Raw genomic sequence first — 27505 nt, 5'->3', positions numbered from 1 at the left:
TAATGTAGAAAATAAAACCAAGCTTTCATTTCTCAAAAAAAAAAAAAAAGATCTGTTCTCCATGTTCTCCCTCTCCTCTCAGGAACCATACATAGGCCAAAGCTTCTGCTTCAGGAACCATACATTTTGAGGTAATCAAAGTCGATAAAGAAAGTGCGGATTTCCATTGGGGCAAGTTCCACAACTAGCTCTACAGGGTCAACCGGTCCTCCCCTTACCACCTTGGGTTCTTCAGCAGGGCCTTCTACTTTCCAGACAAGCCTTTTATTCTCCATCTCAGCTCTTTCTTGATTGGCTGATAAACTCATCTCTGTCACTTTATTTATCTGAAAAGGAATATAGAAAGGAACATATGAATTAAGGCAGGTTTGTCAATGATTAGAGCAGTTTTAGAGTCATGCACAATATTGTTCTTACCTTCCTGTTTGGAAACAGCTTCTTCATCTCCACACTCCCCATCATTGAATAGTCCTTGTCCTCTCCAATCTTTGAACACATCAAATACCCACCGAGGCATATGAGTAGAATACCAAAACATAGATAATATTCAACTAAAACTGTCGAAACAGTGCAACGTGTTCCATTTTTTGCTTCTTTTGTAAGACCTAGACAGTTTCAAAACAGTGCCAGAAGGCTACCTCCACTTCCGGCGATGGCCAATTCAAAGTTTCTCAACAGCAAAGTGCAAAAACAATTCTCAATAAAAGACGAATGAAGAAACTTGGAAAACGATGTTAGGTAGAAGATTAAGGTCCATTTGGCAATACAATTATTTTCTCAAGTATTCTCATTCTCTCAAATTTTACTTCCCAAACATCAATCACTGTACACAAAACATTTTTCAATTTCAATTTTTCAATTTTTTTATCTAATCATTACTTAATTATTACAACTTTCCCAAATTCCAAAACAAAAAATAAAAACCAATACAACTTTTTTAAATTTCGAAACAAAAAAAATATTAAAAATTTATATTCAAACAATTTTTTAACTTTATAATATTTTTATTTAGCTTTTTTTCTCTTTTTTCAAAACCCAATAAAACATCTTAACTCAAACAATTTCACTATTATTCACAAATATACCGAGATATTCTAGGTATCCAAACGGAACTAAAACTTTCTGACCATGCTGACAAGATAGACCAAAGGACACCAGAGATGCACATATCCCAAGCACGTGTGTATATAGGTGCTTGAGCATGCAAATGCAATAAAGTTGGATAAAAAAATGACATCAAATCATGGTTTCAATAGGAAAGTATTCTCGTGACTCATTCCACAATAAGGAACTCACATGGAGCAATGTAATACACCAACTTAAAAAGCAAATCTTGTTAATAAATCCATTATTCAAAGCACTCAAGGTTAACCAAGAAAATCTTGTTAAGTTGGTATCCACTCAAAGAGAGGCAACAAGTTTTAGCCATATAAGCAGATAGACACACCTCATACAAATGAGCCAGCCGAAGAAGTACTTTTCCATTTTCAAGCTCCTGAAATATCAAGAAATTAAGAAAATTATACTTATCTCCTTCTCCTAAACGTTAATGGGAGGGAACTTGCAAGAAGTTTTCATAGAAAAAATTTTCGCTATGGAAAAACATTTTCATAGACCCTCATCAATCCACAGCACAATAGCTTTCCATGGGTACTTGGAGAAATAAGGCGAACTTTTTCTCTTGGATTGCTTCTTTGGGCAAGATTTTGACTATGGATAACTTACGAAAACGTCGGGTGATTGTTGTGGATTGGTGTTATATGTGCAGAAAGAATGGTGAGACCGTGGATCATCTATTGAGGTTGCTAGATTGCCATGGGATGATGTCTTTAGAAGATTGGAGTTAGCCTGGGTTATGCTTGCTACGGTGGTTGAACTCCTGGCTAGATGGAAGAATTTGGGTGGAATTCCACAAATCACAGTTGTGTGGAAGATGGTTTCTACATGTATTCTTTGGTGCCTATGGAAGGAAACAAATGATCAAACCTTTGAAGATAAGGAGCGAACATTGGAGGAGATTAGATTGTTCTTTGTTAAAACTTTGTTCCTATGGACAAACGCTGTAGATTGTAGTAGCCTAGATTTTCATGATCTTCTTGTTTCTATTTCTTTCTCTTAACTAGGTGTAAACTCATGTATACACCCCGTGTACTCGGGCTATGCCTATTCTTATTAATATAATCTGTTACTTGTCAAAAAAAGGTTTTCATAGAAGAATTTTCTCCTTACCTGGAGAGTTATCACTGCAATGTTATTTGGTAAAGCATAGGAAGGATCAATCGCTGAGAAGGAAGTTACATGGGAATTTATCCAATTATTTCCATCCTGCAAAAAGAAAAACTGTTCACTTAAGACTCTGGCCATGGCACCTAGTCAAAGTCGAGAGTTCTCTTTCACCTGCTCTGTAAACGCCAAGAGAAGTGGGGAGTATATCTCCTGGCCCACTGTCCGACGCCACTTGGCACCTTCTCCTATATGATCAATTCTGAGATAAAATTTCCCCTGGATCTGCAATATGGCCATAGATCAATAATCAATAATAGGTGACAGCTGCAATGCCACACCCAACGCACCGCGGGGGGGGGGGGGGGGGGGGGGTGTTGGTCATCACAGCACCTTTAGATAATGTTTTAAATAATTGAAACCAAACAGTAGACAGTCTGACATTCTGTGATATAATTGAGCATAAATTAATAAATTTATCTGGGAAAAGCCCGGAAGGCAATGTCTTGTAATGATATACAGAATCCAAAAACCATGACTAGTAGAGATCTTTCCAAACTGACCAAATGACAGCATGAGCAGGTGGGAAAAAATAATTATTGACTATTGCGTGTTTGTATGCAAAATGGTTAGATATGCTTACAGTTAAACCTTCGCATTTGTCTAAGACACAAATTGTTTCATTTAATGCCTCACCGACACCTCTTGAATCATCATGAAGCAACCTCCTATGGAACAGAGAAGCATATTGAGATCATGACAATACAAGATATCAATTATAAAAGTCAAATGGATAACCATAGAATAAAAGTACAGAATAATTGACCATTGTCGAAAGCAGTGAAAGATGTAAGAAACCTATGGAGCATCAGCTCTATCTGGCCATCCACTAAGCTGGTTCCTCCCACTGAACGGTCCACCAATACCGAGAATTCCATGCTGCTATCTTGCACATAAATTCCAAGATTGATCTGGAGTGACAGAGAAGGGTTAAAACAAGAAAACTTTTTTAAGCAAAGGAACCTTCAAACTAAAAATCAAACTAAGATTATGTATAGAGAGTTCTCTTTGCATGCTTTCAAAAGACACTCGGTGCTTTAGACCATGTATTCCTCAAAATCAAACCAGCTAGAAGTTACTTTGCTTTAGTTTCCATTTTTTTTTTTTTTTAAAGAATGACGTGGGAACCACCCCACGGCAAAGCCCTTAGGACTCACCCATGCTTTAGTTTCCAAATAATGCCTTTGTTTGGGAAGAAAGTGAACCACTATAATACTTATCAGACTTTGATATGCAACATATAACTTGAAAGTTGTAGCTGACTGGATTTTGGAATTCGAATACAGCCCTTGAAACCTTTTCACTTGATACTTCTTTCTAAACTTTGATGTTTATCAGTTTAGATTTTAGCAGTCTCCACCCCACTTAATGTAACATACGAACCTAGAATTTAGGTTAATTCAGTTAGAAATTATTTAGTTATGTTCTGATTATATTTATTCTTTTTATTAATTACTTATTTATTAAATTATCTCTATGGTAAGATTTTAAGTAATTAGATTGCTATGACACGTTTTCTAGAAAGATTAGTAACGTCTAGTGCCTCGTATAGGTCACGAGCTACGGCGTGAGATTTCGGAAGCAGCGCTAAGAGGTAAATAGTATGATCATATAAATGTACGCGTAATGTAAATATTATAATTGGGTATGATAATATGATATAGTTTTGATGGTTATCTACGTTGCACTAAGAGCCAAGTCAAGGTTAGATCGCTTTCACGAACTTCTATGAATTACGATGATTTACATGAAAGTAAGCCTATATATATGTTATGCTTTTATGGATTGTTGATTAATGGATTGAATGTTACTAAAATCACATGGAAGTCATGATATGATCATATAATAATTTAAGATAGGTATTCTATGAATTAAAATAGCCAAATCATGCATGCTTCATTCATGTAGTACTTAGACCATATATGCCATGTATTGTTCATGCAATAACTTAAGTCAAGCATGCCATGTAATAAATAGCCAGATCATGTATGACATGTTCATTAGTTCTCAGATCATGCATGCCATGAAATGTCATAAAATGATTAAATCATGTTAGGCCATGTCATGCTATACTATACCATGTACAAGAATATATCATGTTATGCCATGCCATGTACAAGAATATGCCATGCTAGAAAAGTCTAAGAAGTCCAAGAAAATTATCATGCATCAAGAAAGATAAACATTTTAAGGTAACACGGACCCAAGCGTGTTTACCACAGTTATGCTAAGACGGTACCACGGACTCGAGCGTGGTTACCACAAGTTAAGTGAAACCCGGACTCAAGCGTGTTTCACTCCATGTCATGCAAGTTAAGTGAAACACGGACCCAAGCGTGTTTCACTTCATGTCAAGCAAGATGAGTGAAACATGGACCCAAGCGTGTTTCACTCCATGTCAAGCAAGATAAGTGAAACACGGATTCAAGCGTGTTTCACTCCATGTCAAGCAAGATAAGTGAAACACGCTCCAAGCGTGTTTCACTTCATGTTATGCAAGTTAAGGGAAACACGGACTCAAGCGTGTTTCACTACATGACAAGTTATGTGGTGCCATGGACTCAAGCGTGGTTCACCATGAAATAAGTACAATTCAAGATAAACAAGTTACTCATGCATTCACGCTTCATGTTTGCCATGATTATGAATGTTTCCGCTCATGTTGATCCATGAATGTTATATGAAAGTTATGATAAGGCTTTAAAAATCAAATTTATGCTAAGCTAGATAGTATTTTACGGTATGATGTATTATTTACTGAGTATTCGACTCATTTTTTTGTTGTTTGTCTTTTTGTTTTCTTCTATGTTGTTTGCCACAGATGGTGATTATGATGATGCAAAGATGGATGGCTAGGAGTAGATTTAGTATAAGGACTTAGAGATGAATAAATGTCTTTTACACAAGGATTAAGTTTCTTTTATGTCATTTCAATAACTAGTCTTGCTTAAGACTAGCTCATGTTTTGCTTTATTCAATTTCACGTTTCAAGACTATTTATATCATTTCAATTAAGTTTCTTTCAATAAATGAGGTATTTCAGAGTAATGAGTCTCTTTACCGGGCATTTTATCATGTTTGTTAGTAACGTCTCTATCCTACGGGAACGGGGTGTTACACTTAATGAGTCAGATGTCCATGTATACAGGAAGTATACAAAAGAAAACACCTAAATACATTCTAAGAAACGGAAAATGACAGCAAAAAATCATGAGCAAAAGCTCTGTTAATCACCAAAGCAGAAAACTAAAGCAACAAAGAGGGCATAAAAAAATTCTTAAATTCCTCAAAAGTACACTCCTTATCATTGAAATTCCGTTATTCCTTTCCATCCAAAACACCACATAAGACACAAAGAAGCCTTCTTCCAAGCTGCATCCACTTGAGAGCAACCATATATCAAAAGAAAACTATCAAAGGAAAACTAGGGTTTTCTTTACTAAGTTGCGGCTAGGGTTACATGGCAGCTAATCTCCTACTTTATTGGGATGCAGCAGAACTGAAATTCAAATAGATTAAGATTTATTTCTAATCCTATCTTGTATTTAAATTAAACTTGTACATATTTAGATAGGATAAAGTCAGGTTAGTTTAGATAGAGATAAAGATGTAGTTTTGTTGAGATTCAAATTGAATTCTCAATCTTATCTTTGTAATTATTTCTGGAACTATTTTTTATAATAAGAAGGAAGCACCTCAAAGAGGCATTCGGCCAAATCCGACATGGTATTAGAGCTACTCTGATTTCCTAGTTTTTTGCACTTACTCGGCCAACCCTAAAAATCTTTAGGGTTTCTGTTTTCTGGTTTTTCCAGAGGCTGCTTCTAGTTTCTTGATTTTCCTGGGCCCCTCTGTTCACGGCAGCAGCTCTCTCTTCTTGCTTTCTTTCTCTTATCTTGTGCTTGGTTTGTTTTCATGGCATCTGAAAAATCTGATTCCTTGTGCATTCGGTTTAATGGTAAGGATTATTCTGCTTGGGCATTTCACTTTCAGCTTCTTGTCAGGGGTAAAGAACTCTAGGGTCATGTTGATGGGAGTATTCCAGCCCCTAATAGTGCAAAGGAACTGTCTACATGGGAGAGTAAGGATGCCAAGATCATGACTTGGATCCTAGGTTCTATTGAGCTTCACATCATCCTTAATCTACAACCATACAAAACCTCCAAGGCTATGCGGGAGTATTTGAAGAGAATCTTCACTCAAAATAATTCTGCTCAAAGGTTTCAGTTGAAATTTGAGATGGCTAATTTTTCTCAAGGTGGCTTATTAGTGGAGGACTTATATTCTGGTTTTTCAAATCTGTGGGCTGAATACACTGACATCGTGTATTCTTCTGTCTCTATTGCTGGTCTCCCTCATGTGCAAAGTGTGCATGAAACTAGTAGGAGGGATCAGTTTCTTATGAAACTACGTCCAGATTTCGACTCTGTTCGTTCTCAATTAATGAATAGAGATCCAGTTCCTTCTCTTGATGATTGTTTGGGAGATTTGCTTCAGGAGGAGCAAATGTTACTTACTCGGAGTACAATGGAACAGTAGCTTGCATCTCCTGCTCAAGTCGCATTTACCGCACAAGGAAAATCCAAGGGCCAAGATTATAGCACTACACAAAGCTATAATTGCAAGAGATTTGGTCACATTGCCACTCGCTGTCCAAAGAAATTTGTAACTATTGCAAAAAATCTGAACATATTATCAAGGACTGCCTAATCCAACCTCCGCGGAAGCAAGAGAGTGCTTATTCCACCTCTGTTGAGTTCTCAAGTGCATCCTCTTCTCCAGCTCCTGCTGCTGCCACTCATGTTTCAGCACCTGCCGTTTCCAGTTCTAGTACTCTTACTCCTGATATGGTACAACAAATGATAATTTCTGCCTTTTCCGCTTTAGGCATCTAAGGTAAACCAAAGTCATCACCTAATTCTTGGCCAATAGGTTCTGGTGCCTCAAATCACATGACTAATAATTCCACATTGTTACACAATCTTCAGTCCTATGATGGTCCTCTCAAAACCCACACGGCAAATGGTAGTTCACTACCAATTTCTGCCGGGGGTGATATGTCCTTTTGTCATTCGAAATGTTTTGGTTTCTTCTACCCTCTCCACAAGTTTACTTTCTATTGGACAGCTTGTTGAAAATAATTGTAATGTCTCTTTTTCATCTTCTGGTTGTGTTGTACAGGATCGAGTGTTCGGGAGGATGATCACGAGGGGTCCTAAGGAGGGTCGGCTATTTCCAATAATTCCTAATTTAGCTTCTATTGTGTCTAGTTCTTTTATTTCTTGTAATGCTGTCAAAATAAGTACTAAGGATTGGCATTAACGTTTAGGACATCCCAATCCTAATGTAGTCCAAACTTTGTTTAAATCTGACGCTATTGACAATAAAAAATTCTGTTTCAATGGAAACAATTTCTTTTGATTGTACCTCTTGCAAACTCACCAAAAGCAAAGTGTTACTGTTCCCACAATATGGTTCTCATGCTTCTCGGGTGTTTGATATAATTCATAGCGATGTTTGAGGTATATCTCCTGTTATATCACATGCTCACTACAAGTATTTTGTTACTTTTATTGACAATTGCAGTAGATTCACTTAGATCTATTTTCTCTGTACTAAAAGTGAAGTATTTTCTATTTTCAAGGCCTTTCTCGCACTCATTCAGACACAATATGCTTCCTCTATCAAGGTCTTACGATCTGATTCGGAGGGTGAATATATGTCTCAGGAATTTCCGAATTTTCTTAAAGAAAAATGTATTCTTTCTCAACGTTCTTGCGCATCTATACCACAACAAAATGGGGTAATTGAGCATAAGAATCGTCATCTACTTGATATGGTTTCGGCTCTTCTTATTGACTCATCAGTTCCATCTCGTTTTTGGTGTGAAGCATTATCTATTGCTGTCCATTTAATTAATAGATTGCCCACACCAGTTTTATATAATGTTTCTCCCTATTCCATATTGTTTGGTCACACTCCTAATTATTCTGATTTGCATATCTTTGATTGTGTTTTTTTCATCTTCCACCACATGAAAGACATAAATTGACTCCTCAATCTGTTAAGTGTGCTTTTCTTGGATATAGTTCCACTCAAAAATAATATATTGAATTTAATTTTTTGAAATAAAATAAAATAAAAAAAGATAAAAAAAAATTAGTTACTAGAATTTTTTTACAGGCTATTGGGCCAGCCATCCACCCACACCCCCCCCCCCCCCCCCCCCCCCCCCCGCTCCCTCCCTCCCCTCCCCCAGGGTCCCCTCGTCACTGACCACCAAGTCTCAAGGGGTATAAAATACTGAAAAACGCTGAAACTTCATCAATCTCCTAATCCTGAATAGCTCTAGTAAGATGAACATCCCACTGAAAAGATCCATTAGAATGGACTGGCAAATTAGAAATAGATGCATGCCGATCAGAAACCAAACGAAAAATGGCCAGAAACACCCTATTGAGGGCTCAATCACCACACCAAATATCAAACCAAAAACGGATCCTAGAACCCTCTCCAACAGCATAACTAACATGTTTAACAAAACTCTCCCAACCCTTTCTAATGAACTTTCAGAGACACACCATAGGGCCCCTTACCTCATTAGAGCACTAACCCTCCCAAGCACTACCATAATTCTGATCAATAACCTCCCTCCAAAGTGGCTCCCCTTTTGATTGGTATCTCCATAACCATTTCCCCCAACAAAACTTTATTGAAATTCCTCAAATTACAACCAGACCTCCATTTGAAATAGGAGAACAAATTTTATTCCAACTAACAAGATGGAACTTAGTTCCTCTCCAATTCCACCCGATAAGAAAGCACGAAATAACTTCTCAATCCAGTTGGCCACCCTTGCAAGCGATGGAAATAAAGATAGAATGTAAGTGTGAAGATTGGAAATGGTACTCTTGATTAAAGTAATTATGCCCCCTTTTGATAAATACAACCGCTTCCAACTAGCCAACTTTTTTCTCAATTTTCTCAACAACACCATCCCGAATAGCATCAGCCTTAAAAAGACACTCCCAATGAAAGGCTTAAATATTTCATTGGTAAAGAAGCAACTTTGCAACCCAAAAAACTCGCCAAACAATTAATATAGTGCACTGGAACAACTTCACCTTAAGGCCTGAGACATTTCCAAAACATAACAACATAGCCCTTAAGGTTATAATTTGACCACGATCCGCATTACAAAAAATAAAAGTGTCATTTGCAAAAAGGTGAGAAAGTGTGATAGACCCATTATTGGCATTTCCCACCTAAAATCAGGAAAGAAGCCCCCTCAACAGTAGCCTCCACCATCCGACCCAACATCTCCATGATAATAACAAAAAGGAAGGGGATAAAGGGTCTCTGTGTCTCAAACCACGAGAGCTATGGAAAAACCACATGGGTTACCCTTGACCAACGCCGAAAATCAAGCAGTAGAGACACAATGTCTAATCCTTCATCATTGTTTCTTCTTGGAAACTTAAGGGACTCATCTGCATGGAGGACAAGTGGCGCCTCCCTTGAGGTGGCCGATACCCTAAGCTTCCCTCCTTCCATTTTGTGGTCTAGATACAATAAACCTATAGGAAATTGAAGTGCATGGCTTCCAAATGGCATGAGGTTGGCGTGTGCCCTCACAAAACTGAAACCCTAAGGTCTTCTTGCATCATGAGATTCTTCTAGAACCCTTAAACTCCTTTGCACGGAAGACGTGGCATCTCCTACTCATTGGCCGAACTCCATCTCTTTTTCTTCCATCAATAGATTCTTCTAGAAATCCCATAGACCTATGCATGCGTGACAAGTGGCAATATGGAAGTTGGCTTCCATGGGGGTTGGCGTACACTCTAGTTTGGTCAAAAGACCTTCATAATAATGCACAATATGAACTAATATCTTAGTTGGAGATGAAAACACACAATTATCATAATGAAGCAACTCAATGGCATTGCAACGCCGAAGTGGCCTTAATGGAAGGCCTAAACCGCATGACCTATACTCCAAAAGGACTAGTTAATGATATAATTAGTCTCATTGGAACCATTATAAAGTGCAAAAACTTCTCATTCCCAAACAATGCGAGATCTCATGCACCACCTACCCCTATCCTTATTATATGGGATATCACAATTTCCCCCCTTAAACTTCCGATGTCTGGCCCATAATAGGTAGCACGACTCAAGTTCCACATTTCTGGTTGGGATAGGCTCTGATACCATTTCTCGATTTATGCATGTCATTCTTGCACAGGGGCCATTGTAATCTTCTCTATATTCGATCTCAACCCACCCCAACAATTGGACCAAGTGGATAAACCCCCCACAACAGGAAGATCCAAGTCAAAAATACACTCCAAAAAATCCTTCATCACCGACGAAATGCTAGATTCCCCTGAATGCTCACTCGAGAACCGAGTAATGTTGAAATCTCCGCTCATACATCACGGCACATCCTGAAGATAGTACAGGCCTGCCAATTCCTCCCACAAAAGTCTCCTCTCCCTATTCGAATTTGGCCCCCATAGGCCCACTCCCACCCATCCACAACATTTTTAAAAGAAAAAGTTGCAAAAAATTCTCAATACACTCCTCCACTGACTCTACCACTCTAGTATCTCAAATCAAAAGAACACCTACTAAAGCTCCCATAGACGCCAGATAAGCCCAACCAACAAAAGAACACCCCCAAAAATGGCGTATTATAAATTTATACATCTATCAATAAAGCGTAACTTCATTTCTTGTAGACAAACTATATCGACCTTCCAACTGTGTAGTAAGGACTTGATATGAAGACGCTTGTTTGGATCATTAATCCCCCTAATATTCCAAGAGAAAATTTTAGGCTTCATGAGAAAAAAGAGCGCCCTCCCTTTGAATCTATCTCTCCCACCGCTCCCCTCTTAATGTCATAATTGATGGAGCATTCTAATCTTCTTAATTCCCTTTCTTTTTTAGAAGCTGATTTCAAAGCCAATGAATGACCAGATTCGATAGCAATAATGAGAGCCTTGAATTGCTCTTCGAAACCATCACAAGAGATCCCCACACATGCTTGAATTTCCTCAATACTGGGAGAAGATTGAGGCGGGAGTGTGCATAAAGGGATCGGATCAACCTTATTCTCATCAAATCAATCCCCCTCGCACAATGCCATTTGCAGATTAGAGTCGTCTGATACCCCCTAGAAAGACAACCTGTTGCAACACTCCAATATTAATCAGCACCTGAGGTAAAACCCTTTTGTCAATCCCTAGTTGCTGAAGAACTTCAACATGAAATAGAGGCTTAACAACCAACAAAACAGACTCCAAAAAATGCATACCCTTAGCTAAAGGAACCAGAGGCATTAACAAGTTGACTTCCTTTCCAACAGTTAGCATCCGTACATCATTCCGTAGAATAATCTCTCCTTCACTTTCCTGCAACAATCCCACATCCGTCACAACATCACAAAGTTCGTCGGGCACCAGCAATGAAGTCTATACCAATTCTGACGACGTCAAAACAAGAATCAGTGCCGTAGTGGATTATGAAATAGTCAAATCCAATATACTCGAGACAAAACCGATACAGGATTTAACCCTCCAAACAGGTTTCAGGCTTTTAACCAAGCCCAGCCCTAAAACCTTTCTTTTTGAACTTTAAAGCCTCGACTGACTTGGAGCCCAAAAAATTATCCAGCCCATCAAAAATAGTAGCCTTGTGCTTACCGAATACACTAGCCTTTAATCCCACAGAGCCCATAGACAAGCCCAGGCCCAACTCCACCCAATGCAACATGGAGTCAACCTTCTCCTTCATGTCCAATAAGACAATCTACATGGCCAACAATGAAAACCCATCCTTCTCCCTTGTTGAGCCACCCTTGGAAAAATAACCGTCATCCTTAAGAGAATACAACAATTGCAAAACCGGCTGCACCACCTCCCCACCAACCACCCCACGAGCATCCCGCCAACCCTCCAAGCTACCATGAGCCACCAAAACAAAGGCAAATTCTTCAAGATTTCCACAAAAGACCCCTTCTTTCCTGAAACAACGTGGTCAAGAGGATAATCCTTCAAAAATGCTATGTTTTTCGCAGTTGAAATAGAGGAGAGATTAACAAACTCTCTAAGCAATGCAACAAACCTCTATCCAACCCTTGCCCATCGAACCTTCTAGAACAGCAATGAAACCATTCCTCACCTCTTGATCGTATTCAAACAACATCAAGAAATGGCCATACTTGTTATAGCATCGTTGGACCACTAAAACTTGATTCCCTTTTCTTCTAGTCTTATAGAACTCTGAAGAGCCAGCTGGCGCACTGCAAGCTCCCACCACAATTGCCAACCAGTCCATAGCAGAGACATCAATAGAGATAAACTTTGTAACCTTATGACTTCACTCTGTAATCCGCCACCACTAATCATTCTCACATTTAAAACCAAAAAGCTTTTGGTCAATTAATAGTTTCCGACACGAACCCATCACAAAAGAAAAGACTAGGAACCAAAACGACCCAGATGATAGAGAAATGATGAAAAGAAAAAAGGAAAATGAGAAGAAAGAAATAAAATGGAGATGAAAAACTCAATTATTTCTGGTGAGAAGTGCCAGATATACAGATGCAAAGATGCATGGAGTTAGAGAGGGGGGGGGGGGGGGTGGGGGGGGGGGGGGGGGGGGGGGAGACAGGGAGACACTAAGTGCTAGAAAAAATCTCTTATGCCTAGGATCTTTTCCTTCTAAATCTTCAATAGCAACAGCTTGCCCCCAAAAGACAACGCAAAATTAATCACTTTATAATTTGAAAGCCTTACAACCCACTTGCTTTTGAATGATTCGTTTTCTATCCAATCAAATGCGAGGGAAAAAGCATCAAGTGCAAATATCCTAAAAGACTTCCTTATTTTGGTGAACGAACGAGAAAATATAGTTTTTTTAAAAGTAAGAAAATTTATTGATCCTAATAATTAGGCAAAGCCCAAGCACATAGGTAGTATATAAAGCGAGAAATACCTAATTACAGCCTACAAACTAGAAAAAGAAGCATAAAAATCATAAAGTTGACCCCCTCCAATACAATAGCCTTAGCCCAAAGTAACAAAGAATAGAAAAATAAGACTCTAATCACCCCTCAATGAGCATTCTCTATTTTCAAAACAGCATCCATTCCTCTCATTCCACATGCACTACATAAGACATAATGGCACCATCTTCCAAACAACCGTTTTTTGACGATTTTCCTAAATTCCACTCCAACAAGCGAAAAGATCCACCACCCTCTTGGGCATCACCAAAGCAATGTCCAGCTAACAAAGATCTCATCCCATAAAGCCTTCACCACATCACAATGGAGAAGAAGATGATCCGCCAATTCACCATTCCTTTCACACATAAAGCACCAATCCATAATAAAAATACTACGCTTCCACAACTTATCAATGGTCAAAAGTTTCCCATGAGAGGCCAGCCAACCAAAAAAAGCAACTTTTGGGGGCACCTTGCTTTTCCAATTGCACTTCCAAGGAAAAAGAGCAGAAGAATGGGTTGACAAAATATTGTATAAGGATTTGACTAAGAAATTCTTGTTCCCGGAGTGAATCCACAGCAATTCATCCTCCCCACCACACTCCAAGTTCAATGCATACAAGGTGCTGTAAAAATCAGAAATATCCACCACTTCCCAATCTTGAACAGCTCTAATGAATCTCACATTCCACTGCACCAGGCCATTCGAAGTGTCCATGTATTCAGCTATAGAAGCTTCCTTATTCAATGCAATTCTAAAAAGAGAAGGGAAAACCTCCTCTAAAGCAACATCTCTGCACCAAACATCAAACCAGAATCTGACCCTGGTTCCTCGACCCACCACAAATATGATATTACAAATGAAACCCTCCCAACCATTCCTAATAAATTTCCATACTCCCACACCATACACTCCATTTGAGTTCCAACCTCCCCAAATTCTCCCAAATTTAGTATCAACAACAATCCTTCATAAAGCATCTCTTTCTTGATAGTACCACCACAACCATTTCCCAAGTAATGCATTATTGAAAATACTTAGCTTTCGCTTTCTTATCCCAAAACCTCCACAAGATATAGGGGTACAAATCTTGTTCCATTTAATCAAATGGGATTTTTTCTCATCTCCCAAGCCTCTCCCACAAGAAAGCATGAAAGATATTTTCCATTCTATTAGCCACACCAGCAGGTACCCGGGAATAAAGATATAAAATACATATGGAGATTAGATAAAGTACTCTGACTTAAAGTGATTCTTCCCCCTTTAGATAGATACATCCTTTTCCAACCAGCCAATCTATTCTCAAATCTTTTCAATAAAACCATCCCATATTACCTAGGATTTATGAGGGGCCCCCAATGGAATACCAAGGTACTTCATAGGCAAAGACAACACCTTACAACCCAAGATTTCAGCCAAGTCTCCAATATGATTTACCAAGCCAACTGGAACCAATTCAGATTTAGACTAATTCACTTTAAGGCTAGAAACAGCTTTAAAGCAAAGCAAAAGAGCTCTCAATGAATGGATCTGATTAGGATCCAGCTCACAAAGAATTAATCATCAGAGAAGAGAAGATGAGATACATTGACACTCCCAAATGAAGAACCACCCACTGAAAAACCAGACAAAAAAAACCCATCCGCCGCTGCCTCCAACATTCTGCTCAACACATCCATAACTAAAACAAAGAGCAAGGGAGCTAGAGGATCTCCTTGTCTTAAACCACGACCATTAACTAGCACCACAATCTAGCACTAGTGATGCAATGCTTCATCCAATTGCACCACCTCTCCCCAAAACCAAATCTACCAAGAATATAAACCAAAAAGTCCCAAATAACATGATCAAAGGCATTCTCCATATCTAGTTTGCAAAGAATACCTAGAACACCGGACCTTCTTCTACTATCCAAACATTCATTTGCAATGAGTACTGAATCAAGAATTTGTCTCCCCTTAGAAAATGCATTTTGTGGCTTCAAAACAATGTTCTCCATAACCATGCTCATGCAATTGGAAAGAATCTTGGAGATGATCTTATACACTCCACTCACAAGACTGATGGGACAAAAATCTTTCACCTCCATAGACTAAGCCTTCTTCGGAAAAAGAGCTACGAAAGTTGCATTAAGGCTTTTCTCAAATTTCATATATGAGTGAAATTCAACAAAAACCTTCATAACATCCTCAATAATGTCCCAACAAACCTGGAAAAAAAAAAAAAAAATCCATTGAAAATCCATCTTGTCTCGGTGCTTTATCGCTATCCATTCCTCTTAACACATTATGCACCTTTTCCTCTTCAAACATCCTCTCCAACCATCAGCACACGACTGGTAAATCGAGTCAAAAGCCAACCCATCAAACTTAGGTCTCCAAGGGAATTGCTCCGTAAGAAGTTTATCAAAAACTGTACAACATGTTCCTTAATTTCCTATCTGTCCAAAAGAACATTTCCTTCCGAATGCAGCACCTCTGTGGCATTAAATCTTCTATGAGAATTAGCCACTCTGGGAAAATCTGGTACACTTGTCCCCTTCCTTCAACCAAAGGGCCCAAGACTTTTATCGCCAAGAAATCTCTTCCATGAGAGTAAGTTTTTCCAAATCAACCGCAACAACATTCTTCCTTGCCTTCTCCTCATCCTAAAGAACCCCGACAATCTCCTTTTCATCAAAGCAAGAAAGCTCCTCAAAAAGAATCTTCCTCTGATCATCAATCTTCCCAAATTCTTCATCATTCCACATTTTCAAGTCGATTGGAAGTGTAGAGAACAAGCTAGAATGTGAAAGTAAAAATTCACGTATTAAAAATTTCCTAGCATCCTCTATTAATCAATCTGGCCAAGAAGGCAGCATTTTCTCCCCACGAGAACCCACTGAAGCAGTTCCCAAATCAGACAGGATGGATCTATCAGGTTTATGGGTTGTGTCTGGGTTTCAGTTGGAGTCATGAGGTAGTGTGTGGGTTTCAATGGTTTGTGCATACACTCTATTGTCTCTCTTTGTCTTTGGTGGGCCAAATCTTTGGGTTTGGTTGTTTGTCCTTCAAAAGGGCATGTTTGGTTGGAGGTACTTGGTTTACCAATATTCTATAATTGGTTGGGTCTGGCCATGTGTCTTCAAAATGTGGCAGCCTCACACATTGGTAATGCGGTTGCCTCATACAATGATAATAAAGTGGATGGTTGTGGTCAAACTTTGTCTGGTTTTGTGTTTTGGCTATGTCATGACTGGGTTTGAGGCCTATGACAGCGTATTTTTGCGGTGGCTGTGTAGCCTTAATGATTGAGGGATTTGGAAGAGTAAAGAGAATATGGTCCTTCACAAGTTTTATTTTCCAAGTATTTGCGCTTGGTCTGGTGAAGACAGCAATAGGAGATTGCAAAATTATTTGAAGGATTAATGCCTTTGCAGAATAACCCTTGCAGAAGATCAAAAGCTCCATATTTTTTTCAGATTCTTCTTATGTTTTGTCAGTGATGCAGCACTCAAAAGACATTGGTGTCTGTTGTGCGAAACTAAATGGTTCAAATGAAATCCAATGAGAAACAAAGAATTTTAAGGCTTTACACTGTTCTCTCAGTGTTTTATTTCTTTTTTATAAGCTTATCACTGTTTCATTGTTTCTGTCTTTGTGAGTTATTGATTTGTTAATCCAGTACAAGCAGGTTGCACTGATGTTTGCATAGTTTTTTTACGAGATCAACATATTTATTCCCCCCCCCCCCGGGCAAAAAAAAATCTCCACCATTTTCCCGGGGGGGGGGGGGGGGGGGGGGGGGGGGGGGGGGGGAAGAAACGTACCGGGAAATAATTTCCAGCTACAGGTTGGTTCACTTGCAGGTCCCAGTCTGTCCTGAAATCTCGAACCTGCAAATCAATCAGAAGTACAAAGTTAAAGCCAAAAGAAAGGTTAACAACATAATAATACTCAGTGCATTCTTTTCAATCAAGCTTATCCTATAAGTTTCTCTTCCAAATATCTCCATTGAAATTTTCATTCTTAATGACCATAAAGATCTTAAGTTCGCATATTCTAGTTATTCCTTGGCTCAAATTCTCACACCCCCCCCCCCCCCCCCCCCCCCCCCCCCCCCCCCCCCCCCCCCCCCCCCCCCCCAAAAAAAAAAAACGAGAGACAAGAAGTGTTGCCAGTAAGATGCAGGAGATACAAGTATTAGTCTGAATTCAGATCATTCCAATCATCAGTAATGCAGCTAAATTTTACTTGGAGAAAGCAAATCCCAGCAGATGGTAAGTATTGACATACACGTTTGATGAAATCACGTCCATTAGAATCTGTGTAGAATGTCTTATTGGTCTTCATTGTTGTTCTAATCTGGGTTGTGATTTCTTTCCCAATCCCATCATCCACAGGTATGGGCCCAATCTATAAGTCATGCACATAAACAAGTCAAACGTCAAAGGATTTCTCAGCCATATAAAAGCCACAAAAAATGCAAAAATAAATCAATTTACAATAGAGGTTAACTTACACTGAACTCAACTTCAGCATGCTCCTTTCCCTTGAATACTCTGGTAATCTGTGCACACAAGCAGTATTATATTATGGAAGTGGAAGTGGAAGGCAAAAGAATCTGTAGGTGGGGAAAAAAACTGATTCTTTGTCTGCATAATGTCATTGTTCAAAAATTTATTCAGAAAGAAAGTAGTATATAAATGTATCAGGATCTAAAGTAGTATATAAATGTATCAGGATCTAATAAGACTGTCTGATCTCTTTTTTAAAAAAAATTATTGGCACCTAATGTCCGGAAATAAATTCCTGACTAATCCTGGTGGGTTCACAGGCCCTCAGCAAGGAGTTTTCCGCAAGTACACCTCAAGGAAAAATTTTCCTATTCTAATGGCCCCTAAAAATAATATGACTAATTAAAGCACTTGGGTATTTTATCTCACATTTCTATAATTACCAACGAAATTACAAGATATAATAGCTGAAAATTCACAGGTGAAACCACATGCAGCATTTTTGACTATGGCTAATGTGAGACAGCTACACATAATTTTCAGCCTCTCCAACAGAACAACCCTCTCACCTGTGGCCCTCACAAAAATACAACTAAACTGAAGACAACCATGGAAGTAAGCCTAAGCCAGCTCCACAGACTTCTGAAACACCATCTAACCAGTCCACAGAAACATACAAAACAAGAAGTTCATACACAACTGATCAAATCCATATCAACCATTAACCATTAACCAGTCTACAGCTCTAATTTACCATCCACAACAACCTAGGTAAATGGCACTCTGTAACGCCCTAATGGAAAGTCCAAATCACATGGCCTATATTCCAAAAGTACTAGTGAATGATTCAATTAGAGCCTCATTGTAACCTTATAAAGAGCAAGAACTTCTCTTTCCTAAACAATGTGGGATCTCATTCACCACCTACCCTTATCCTTATCATATGGGTTATTACAATCTCCCCCCCTTAAATTCCTCACGTCCTTGTTGGGCCTGTCTGTTGTAGGTGGCATGGCTCAAGTCCCACATTTCTGGTTGGGATCGGCCCTGATACCATTTGTGACGCCCCAATGGAAGGCCCAAATCACATGGCTAATACTCCAAAAGTACCAGTCAATGATACAATTGAAGCCCCATTGAAACTTCCCAAGCAATATGGGATCTCATTCACCACCTACCTTTATCCTTATCATATGGGGTATCACACACTCCCATCCAACAGATGTATTGTGTTGCCATAGTTCTCCCAACAGACATAGTACTACAAGAGCACCTTCAAGCCATGCATGTTGATGTCTCTCTCTAGACTCAATAACTCTAATGTAAAAGATATGCAGCTGCATGGTGTCTCTCTCTAGACTCAAATAACTCTAATGTAAAAGATATGCAGCTGCATCTTCACACATTTGACATCAGCACCAAGCTCTTTAGATATAATTTTAAACGAAAAAAATGATTTTCCACTATCATTTGATTGGATGAGATAATCAAATCAAGGCACTGTATATTTCAGAGGTAAAAATAATAAGGTTTAAGACAAAAGTCAGTGCATCATAGTGTGTGTGCTCTTTTGCCAAGTAAACAACCTGAGATATCCATGGGCTGATTTGTTGGTGTACTTCATCCAATACTGGACCCCGGAAAATAGTTAAAGGAACCTGGAACAAGCATAATATTGACTTGCAATCAAGCATGCATTCTAAGCAATATTTATGCCAAGAGATGTTTATTAATAAATTTAAAATTTGTAAGTTATTGAGAGAACATGATTACCTGGTCAGGTTTTATCAGAAATGTACCATTCGGGCGGAAGACATATGCCCCAGAAGCCTTCAGAGACAGGCAAAAATATAAAAATGATGATAAATCTCACAGCTTTCTTTCTAGATATGAAGAAAGAGAAATAGAATGATCTTACAATAAATTTAAGCTTTGATACACATAGATTTGCCTACCTGAGGATCTTTATCGGTTCCATCATTTCCGAAGTAATAACTGTATGATTGCTCAGCTAATGCTGTGACCTACAGTAATGAGGGGAGGAATGATATAAAAAGTTGTAAGAATACATCCATCATTCAAGAACATACAGGGGAAAAAAAAAGCATCTCAGCCTATGATAGCACGATAATTAAACTTAATCGTCCTTTTCAATTTCTAGATCTTAAGCTTCAAAGCATACTGTGAAGCAACATATCCTAGGACAAAGACAAAGTCAAATCAACAGTATATCAGAGCACTATGAAACTAAAGCATCCACAGCAGAGTATACCTGATTTCTGCTATTAACATAATGAGTAAGTTTTCCTTCATCTACAGAATAAAGTAGCTTCAAACTGCCTTGCCCCACTTCTATGGTATTATCTGTGCTTCCCTCTGATGTGTATACCATTGAAATGGTGGAACTAGGACCTTTATTTCAGAAAATAGGAAGATGGAACGTAATATTATATGTCAGTAACCTGGAACCACGGTTTCCTTAAGTAGTCCTCTTTTTCTATGAATATGTACTGGACTGAAAACAGGTGCCTAACCTGTCTGTTTTGCACTTGAGACTACGTAAGTGCTGAAACCAAGAGGTGATACTGATGCTGAAAATGCAAGCCAATACTTGAGCGCTCCATTGGTGGATTTACCCGTATATGCTTTGACATAGTAATTTCTTAAGCTCAAAGTGGCATTTGATAAAGGTAGGAGCTGAGATTCAATATCCCTCCCATCAGAATCATGAACAAAAACTTTCTCAGAAGAAACCTGTAGCAAGTTCAATTTGCAGTCAGCTATAATATAACTGAACTTTAAATTCTTAAGATTTTGAATGAGTGCTATGTTTGTTAGTGATAGCTATATTAATAAAGAGAAGAATTTACATATGATTTTGAATGAGTGCCATTCAACATTACATACAGCGTGCACACACAGCTCCCCCACGTAAACTGAATCTGTATATGTTTTCTAGTATCTTTATTCATGTGGAGGAGTTGTGTGTGCACGCATTTAACCAAGTGAATACATAGAGCAACTGTGTTTCATTTCTATCACCATGAACTATTTGGGGTGCTTTAAGTGACACAGAGCAATATCGATAAGGTGCAAAGATCAGAATTATTAAGCTTAAGAAAAGAAGCTTTCACACATTCAATCACCATTAGATATATAGAGGATGAACAAAAAAGTATAGAATAATAAAAAAATGTGGAGCAATTGATGAAACCTATTAAGGAACGAGGTTTTTGAGAGAGAGACAGAACAGAACACTGAAGATTTAAAGCACTCACAGGAATTCGTATTACTTCCTCCCTCCTCCATCCTAAGGGATTGTAAACAACAACCACCTGCAGTGGAGATAGAAAATAAGATGACATACAAAGATCCAAGATTCAGGCCTAATCTTTAATGCAAGGGAAAGTGAAATAATTTAAAATAAAATGATACCTTACCATGCTTTTCTCATCCAACAATAAAGCTTCTGATGGGGGACAGTAACTTATATTAAGAAGAGGACACTGCCAAGTACGAAATTCCATGTGACAGGAATTAGCAGAACATTTGAAACTATGTGAACTAGAAAAAAAAAAAGTAGAATGGTTCTCAACTACAATGTTGAATGAAATGCAAAAATGACAATAAACACAATTAGTCATATCTGTACTCTTCATGAAAATTTTTGCATGAAAGCCAGAGCAGAGCATTTCAATGACCTTTTTCTGCCTTTCATGAATATCTTCTTAGAATATTTGAATGACACTCTTATACATGATAAGTTTGTTGAGGGGAGTTATTATAATTACACAACGCATTCCATCCCAACAGATACTAACATCTAAATTTATAGATCTAGTTGTTTATTCTATATATCAAACATTCTTTAAGGCACTGTATTTTAGTATAAAATGCATGTTCATATTCACAGAAAAAATGAGCATGAAATAAACCCAAGTTGCAGGATAAGCATACGAAAGATGAAATTAATATGAACTACTTATAAGATCAGCCACAAACTTTTAATGTCAAATTATTAGTCAAACCACATATATCTTTCCTATACAATTATTTTCCAAGGTCCTTTCTCTCTCTCATGACTCTTCGTCTTCCTATTCCCGGCGCTTCTCGCCGGAATAATCCCTAATCTTTCCAGTTTTTTCCATCACATTCATTCTCTTCTTTCTTGTTTTATTTTTAACTCTTTCAATGATTGGAGCTTATTCTTAGTAAGTTTGACAATGGAGCGAAGTCGTTGGGTCAAAGCAAAGCAGTTGTTTTTCTCAGGAAAGGTGATAATCTTTTTTGTATTTCTGAGAAAAACAGGAAGTCGATGCCACAACTCATTTGGAAGTTTTGTGAAATTGGTTGAGTACAGTACCGGGGCTGGGAAGGGTGTTATTGTGAGCCCAGAAGGTTGAAAAGGGAGTGGATGGGCTGGCTTTGTGTAACACAGGCCCAAACCACATGGCCTATAATCTAAAAAAACTAGTCAATGATACAATTGGAGCCCCATTGAAACCTTATAAAGAGCAAGAACTTCTCCTTCCCAAATAATGTGGGATCCTATATACCACCTACCTTCAATCTTATCATATGGGGGTATCACAATCTACCCCCCTTAAATTCTCAACGTCCTCATCGGGCCTGTCGTTGTAGGTGGCAAGGCTCAAGTCCCACATTTCTAGTTGGGATAGGCTCTGATACCATTTGTAACGCCCCAATGGAAGGCCCAAACAACATGGCCTATACTTCAAAAAGACTAGTCAATGATATAATTGGAGCCCCATTGAAACCTTATAAAGAGCAAGAACTTCTCCTTCCCAAAAAATGTGAGATCCCATATACCACCTACCTTCAATCTTATCATATGGGGGTATCACAATCTACCCCCCTTAAATTCCCGACGTCCTCGTTGGGCCTGTCCGTTGTAGGTGGCAAGGCTCAAGTCCCACATTTCTGGTTGGGATAGGCTCTGATACCATTTGTAACGCCTTAATGTAAGGCCCAAACCACATGACCTATACTCCAAAAAGATTAGTCAATGATATAATTGGAACCCCATTGAAACCTTATAAAGAGCAAGAACTTCTCCTTCCCAAACAATGTGGGATCCCATACGCCACCTACCTTCAATCTTAGCATATGGGGGTACCACACTTTGTGAGGAAAATGCGAGAGACGGTTGGTTTTCAACCCTTTGTTTCTGTTTCTGAGAACAGAGTGGCGATCAAAAGTGGTGGTGACAATGGTTTTACATGGCAATTCAGAGGGAAAGAGGCTATCAAGGGCACTTCCATCAGAGGTGTTTCATCTCCTCGTGAAGTTTCATATTTGTCGGTGTGAATTCCGAATTTCTCCCCCGCCTGTAACATTGTTTCCACCATAGCCACCAGCCACACTATACTACTACAACCCATAGCTACAAACCTCCAAACCCTTCTACTCCTCTCCACAATTTTTAATGAGGACCTCCACGCTTCTGGTAAAATCTCAAAAACCTTCAATTCCACCCAAAAGCGCACCAACTAACCCATATTAATCTCAAACCTTCGATTTCAAATGCAGGAGCTTCCCAAGCTTCATTCCTCTCGAATGTTTATGCAAAATATACAAGCACAAACCTTCAATGCAGATCTGAAGCAAATCTAAAGAACAGCTGGAAACCTAGGAACACAGCTGAATGAGAAGGATCTGTGTGGTTTATCTGTAAAAATGGAGCCCAAATGCAACTCAGTGGCCCAAGAGTGTATGATCGGCGATTTCTATACGAGATGGCAATGGAGCTGGCTTGATTTCCGGCTTCATGGAGACAGAGCCTTCTCTCCTCTGTCACCGGACCCAGAAGAGTCGCCGACGGCCGTCAACTCACAACCAACGAGCCTTCGGTATTAGGGTTGTGCCACCTCACACTAAGGGCGCTCTCTCTCTCTCTCTCTCTCTCTCTCTCTCTCTCTCTCTCTCTCTCTCTCTCATCCAAAAGGGAAAGAAGATAATGGAAAGAAAATGTTAGAAAATGGAAACATAGAAGGAACCGAAGAAAAGGTTAGGAAAATTTACAGTGAGGAGCGCTGGAAATGAAAAGAAAATGGGGGGACATGCAAGGGAGAGAGATACGAGCGCCTTTGGAAGAATTTTGACCATGGATCATTTGAGAAAGCGTGGATTATTTGTTGAGGACTGGTGCTTCATGTGTAAGAAAGATAATGAATCTGTTGACCATTTATTTCTGCATTGTGAGGTGGCTAAGACTTTGTGGGATGAGGTTTTTGGTGGGACGGGTATTGCTTGGGCGATGCCTAAGCAAGTGGTGGATCTTTTAGCATGTTGGCAAGGTTTTGAGGGGAGCCATCGCATTGCTGTCATATGGAAGACAATTCCTTCATGTTTGATGCGGTGCTTATGGTAGGAAAGGAATGGGCGGTGCTTTAAAGATAGAGAAACTTTATGATTTGCTTTTAGCCTATTCTAGTCCCTAGCTTGTATTTAGGTGCTTTCTCTTGTATACTTCATATGTACTTGGACTATGCCTATTTACTTGTTAATAAAATTTCTTATTACTTATCAAAGAAAAAAATTAGTCAAACCATGTAAGCTACTATAACATGATTATTCTGCTGTAATATATAACAGAGTGCATGTGCATACAAGTTTTGAGGTAAAGAAAGAAAATCATCCAATAGTACATTACCTGCTGAAAATTTGCGACTGGGTTCCCCTGTCTACTACTAGATCTCGATTCTGCCAGGAAAGCAAGTGAAGAGGAAACCAACTTCTCAGTCTGCAGATAACTATAACTGGAATTATTAAACATTCACATTAAACTTGCAAGGTCAAAAGTCATATCATATTTTTGGATATCAAACTAAGATGCACCTCTGCATAGCCCATATACAATCGTTTCGCATAATCAGCAGCAACATGCTCTCTTTCTGTACCACTAACAGCATCATGATGTTGAGCGACTGCAAGAGCATCGGCTAGTGCATCAGTGTTTGGTCCGAAATTACTCCTGCCCTTGAAGAATTCCAACTGCCTTGCTGCCTATTGTAGAACCAAAAAAAAATGGCAGCTTTACATGTTTAGAACATGCCAAGAAAGCCTACAAGGACATGATAGAATCACTTTGTAAAGAAAGAAAAGTGACCAAGATCTACCAGATAGTAGGCACTCATCATCCTAACATAACCTTTCAAGGCTGGCCTACTTGTGAAGTAACCAGTCCAATAGGCATTTGGATGATCTGCATACCTGAATATGATTCATTATTTAGATGCAAAAGTCAGAAAACAAAGCTGATCTTCTTATCAAAAACAGAGAGAGAGAGAGAGAGAGAGAGAGAGAGATGTTTTTAATGCCAAAATGATCATAACAAACTCACGGGAAGAAATCGTCAGTTTTACGAGGCCATTTTTCATTTGCTACATGTTTTGCCTCGGTGTAGATGGATGGGGTTGAATACAATGCATTGACACGCCCATCCTAAGAATGTTCCAAAGAAACAATCGCATACAGCTAAGAAGCCACATAACACAATAAAATACATTATCATCTTCAATGAGGCTTATAAAGTACCTCATTCACATAATGAATGAACTTATCCATCTGCCTGAACCACGAGTTTGCATATTGATAACGAAAATCTGTCCCCATGGTCCACATAATATGATTTGTCCTGGTTACATTAGCCTGTAAAAGATCCTGTTATCATCTATCTGCAATAACCATAGAGTTATAAAAAAAATATAAAAAAATATAAAAAAACTCCAGTTGATAATAAGGAACTACATTCTATTGATACATGGTGAACTATAATGAGTTCAATGACTTCCTGAACTTGAGATGGCACAATAAAATGACCATTCAACTGGACTTACATCAACTGATCAACATTACCCATGAATCAGAACATCAAAACTAACACCAATTCAAACTCTTAATTTTCATTGCTTCTATAGACAAAACCTTGAAATTATGTCAACCTGTGCGAAAGCAGCAGCTACAAAGGCATCAACTCGCTCTTGAACATTATAGTCAAACAGGAGAACATCGTCCTTCAATAGAAAATATTATGTCAATATGAGTTCGAGAGAAAAAAATTAAAAAAAAAAGTATAAAATAAACTAAAATAACCTGAATAGGAGGAGAAACATCGTTGATCTCAAATGTGAAACCATCAGGAGGGTCATAATGCCTGGGGAATATGCCAGCAAATATCTGCATATGAAGTTTGCAAAAGGAGTCAGAAGAATGCATGGGACATCATCAAAGTAGAATGCATTAAAGATGTTATAAATTCTCATGCCAAACAACGGGAAAGGCTAAGAGAATAAAGACATCATGTCCCTAACCTGGGAAGATGAACCAAGGGACTTGGAACCCTGCCAGACAATCTCGAGACTCATTTCATTTAGTCTCTTAGCTCTATCTTGATAATCAATTCGAGCAAAAAAGAGGGAATCGAAGCCTAACTGCAACAGAAATTCAGGCACGTGAGGAAGATGATGCTCATGCAAACCCAGACCGTATGACTACCTCCTTGGACCTTGATCCAATTCTATTATGGTTTTCAGGCTAACCATTATTATATTGCAACAGAAAGTAAATTTCTAGAAGATACAAACTCTATAAAAGAGCTACAAATTTTCTAAATGCATACCTCTGCACCGAGGAGGTAAGCTTGCACAGCAGAATGCCCAAAAGGATCAATCTGCCAACCAACTCTAGGAACCTTGTCAAATTCATCTTTTATAAACTGATGCCCTAGAGTGGTCTGATCGATTAAATCAATGTAATGAGGAGTGGCCTCGTCATGCATGCACATACCTCCATTTCTTCAAAATCAATAAACCAAAAAAAAAAGGTTCCATATGAGATCAAATAATCACAAACTTCTATCAAAATTGGGGATTTTCTTATATTATAAAGTTCAATTCATAAAGAAAGAACTGGTTCAATTAGTTTGTGAAAATCATACATGAACTCAAGTTGACCAGAGTCGACAAGCTCCTTGACTTTAACCCTCATAGTCTCACTTTGCTGTCTCCACCATCTCTGAAAGAACGCCTGAAAGCAATTTAAACCACAATCAGTTAACCCAACAATAGTCCGCATGCACTATAAAAATTACTACCTTCAATAGAAACCCAAAAGAAAAAACCAAAACAAATTACGAAATTTCAGGAGTTTTACCATCTCAACGTAAATGAATTTCCGATTCTTATCGTCCAACAAAGCCGAAATCACAGAGTCCAACACGTTCTGCACACACGCCCCCTACTCCACCAACCCCAAATTTAATTTTCTTTGGCCAATAAAAGTAGTTGGAACTAAAGAGAAAAAAATAAAAAAATAAAAGATTATAAGGAGGAAGAACAGAAAAGTAGCAGCGGTGTACTCGAATGGAGTTGTTAGCGCCGACGTAGTACTGATCAACGGTCTTGAGCCAACCGACGTCGTCGTGGGAATGAGGGACCAAGTGGACGTTGAGTTTTTCGGGGACGATTCTGTGAGTGGTGTTGTAAGCTATGTACTTGGATTCCGATGATTGAATAGCCGCTGAAGAAATGAGCGCGAAGAAGAAAAGCACGATCGACATGGCTGTCCAGCTGGAGATCCTGGAGATCGAAGCGCACGGTGCATTAGCAAGAAAAGATTGAAAAGTAGGCGAAGGATAGATCGTCGAAAGAGTTGGTAGGTACATGGTACCGTAATAGAAGTAGCAAGATT

At 38.7% G+C, this 27505-nt stretch overlaps 1 protein-coding gene across 2 annotated transcripts; it reads right to left on the bottom strand.

The window, feature by feature from the left end:
- LOC122302221 (alpha-mannosidase At3g26720) lies at window positions 1-27505 on the bottom strand. 2 transcript variants are annotated; one of them, XM_043113366.1, is made up of 30 exons: window positions 27485-27505; window positions 27174-27393; window positions 26969-27052; window positions 26754-26842; window positions 26436-26610; window positions 26128-26247; window positions 25910-25993; window positions 25759-25830; window positions 25352-25465; window positions 25158-25258; window positions 24934-25027; window positions 24653-24820; window positions 24468-24557; window positions 21235-21300; window positions 21073-21129; window positions 20329-20548; window positions 20067-20206; window positions 19750-19818; window positions 19568-19624; window positions 19381-19452; window positions 17800-17847; window positions 17574-17693; window positions 17108-17173; window positions 3082-3194; window positions 2867-2951; window positions 2398-2508; window positions 2230-2325; window positions 1448-1495; window positions 418-486; window positions 1-326 (listed from the first exon to the last, which is right to left on the bottom strand). In XM_043113366.1, exons 2-30 carry the CDS (start codon window positions 27372-27374, stop codon window positions 111-113), a joined length of 3045 nt encoding a protein of 1014 aa, XP_042969300.1. In that variant the 5' UTR covers window positions 27375-27393; window positions 27485-27505; the 3' UTR covers window positions 1-110. The 2 variants fall into 2 exon arrangements, with proteins under 2 accessions (XP_042969300.1, XP_042969301.1); XM_043113367.1 differs by lacking the exons at window positions 1-326; window positions 418-486; window positions 1448-1495; window positions 2230-2325 and having other exon boundaries at window positions 3050-3194; window positions 27478-27496.

Source organism: Carya illinoinensis, chromosome 3 (genome assembly GCF_018687715.1).
Source record: "Carya illinoinensis cultivar Pawnee chromosome 3, C.illinoinensisPawnee_v1, whole genome shotgun sequence".
Classification (NCBI taxonomy): Eukaryota; Viridiplantae; Streptophyta; class Magnoliopsida; order Fagales; family Juglandaceae; genus Carya; species Carya illinoinensis.
Note: the sequence above shows the minus strand (reverse complement) of the source record. Positions and strands in the feature narration are given on the sequence as shown.

Bases quoted from the DNA above. Each gene is read 5' to 3' on its own strand.
- LOC122302221 (XM_043113366.1), bottom strand. From the start codon at position 27,374: ATGTCGATCGTGCTTTTCTTCTTCGCGCTCATTTCTTCAGCGGCTATT. The intron at 19,625-19,749 runs GTAGGCAAATCT...CTGTCTCTGAAG, and splicing joins GAACCGATAAAGATCCTCAG to GCTTCTGGGGCATATGTCTT. The intron at 327-417 runs GTAAGAACAATA...ATTCCTTTTCAG, and splicing joins AGCTGTTTCCAAACAGGAAG to ATAAATAAAGTGACAGAGAT.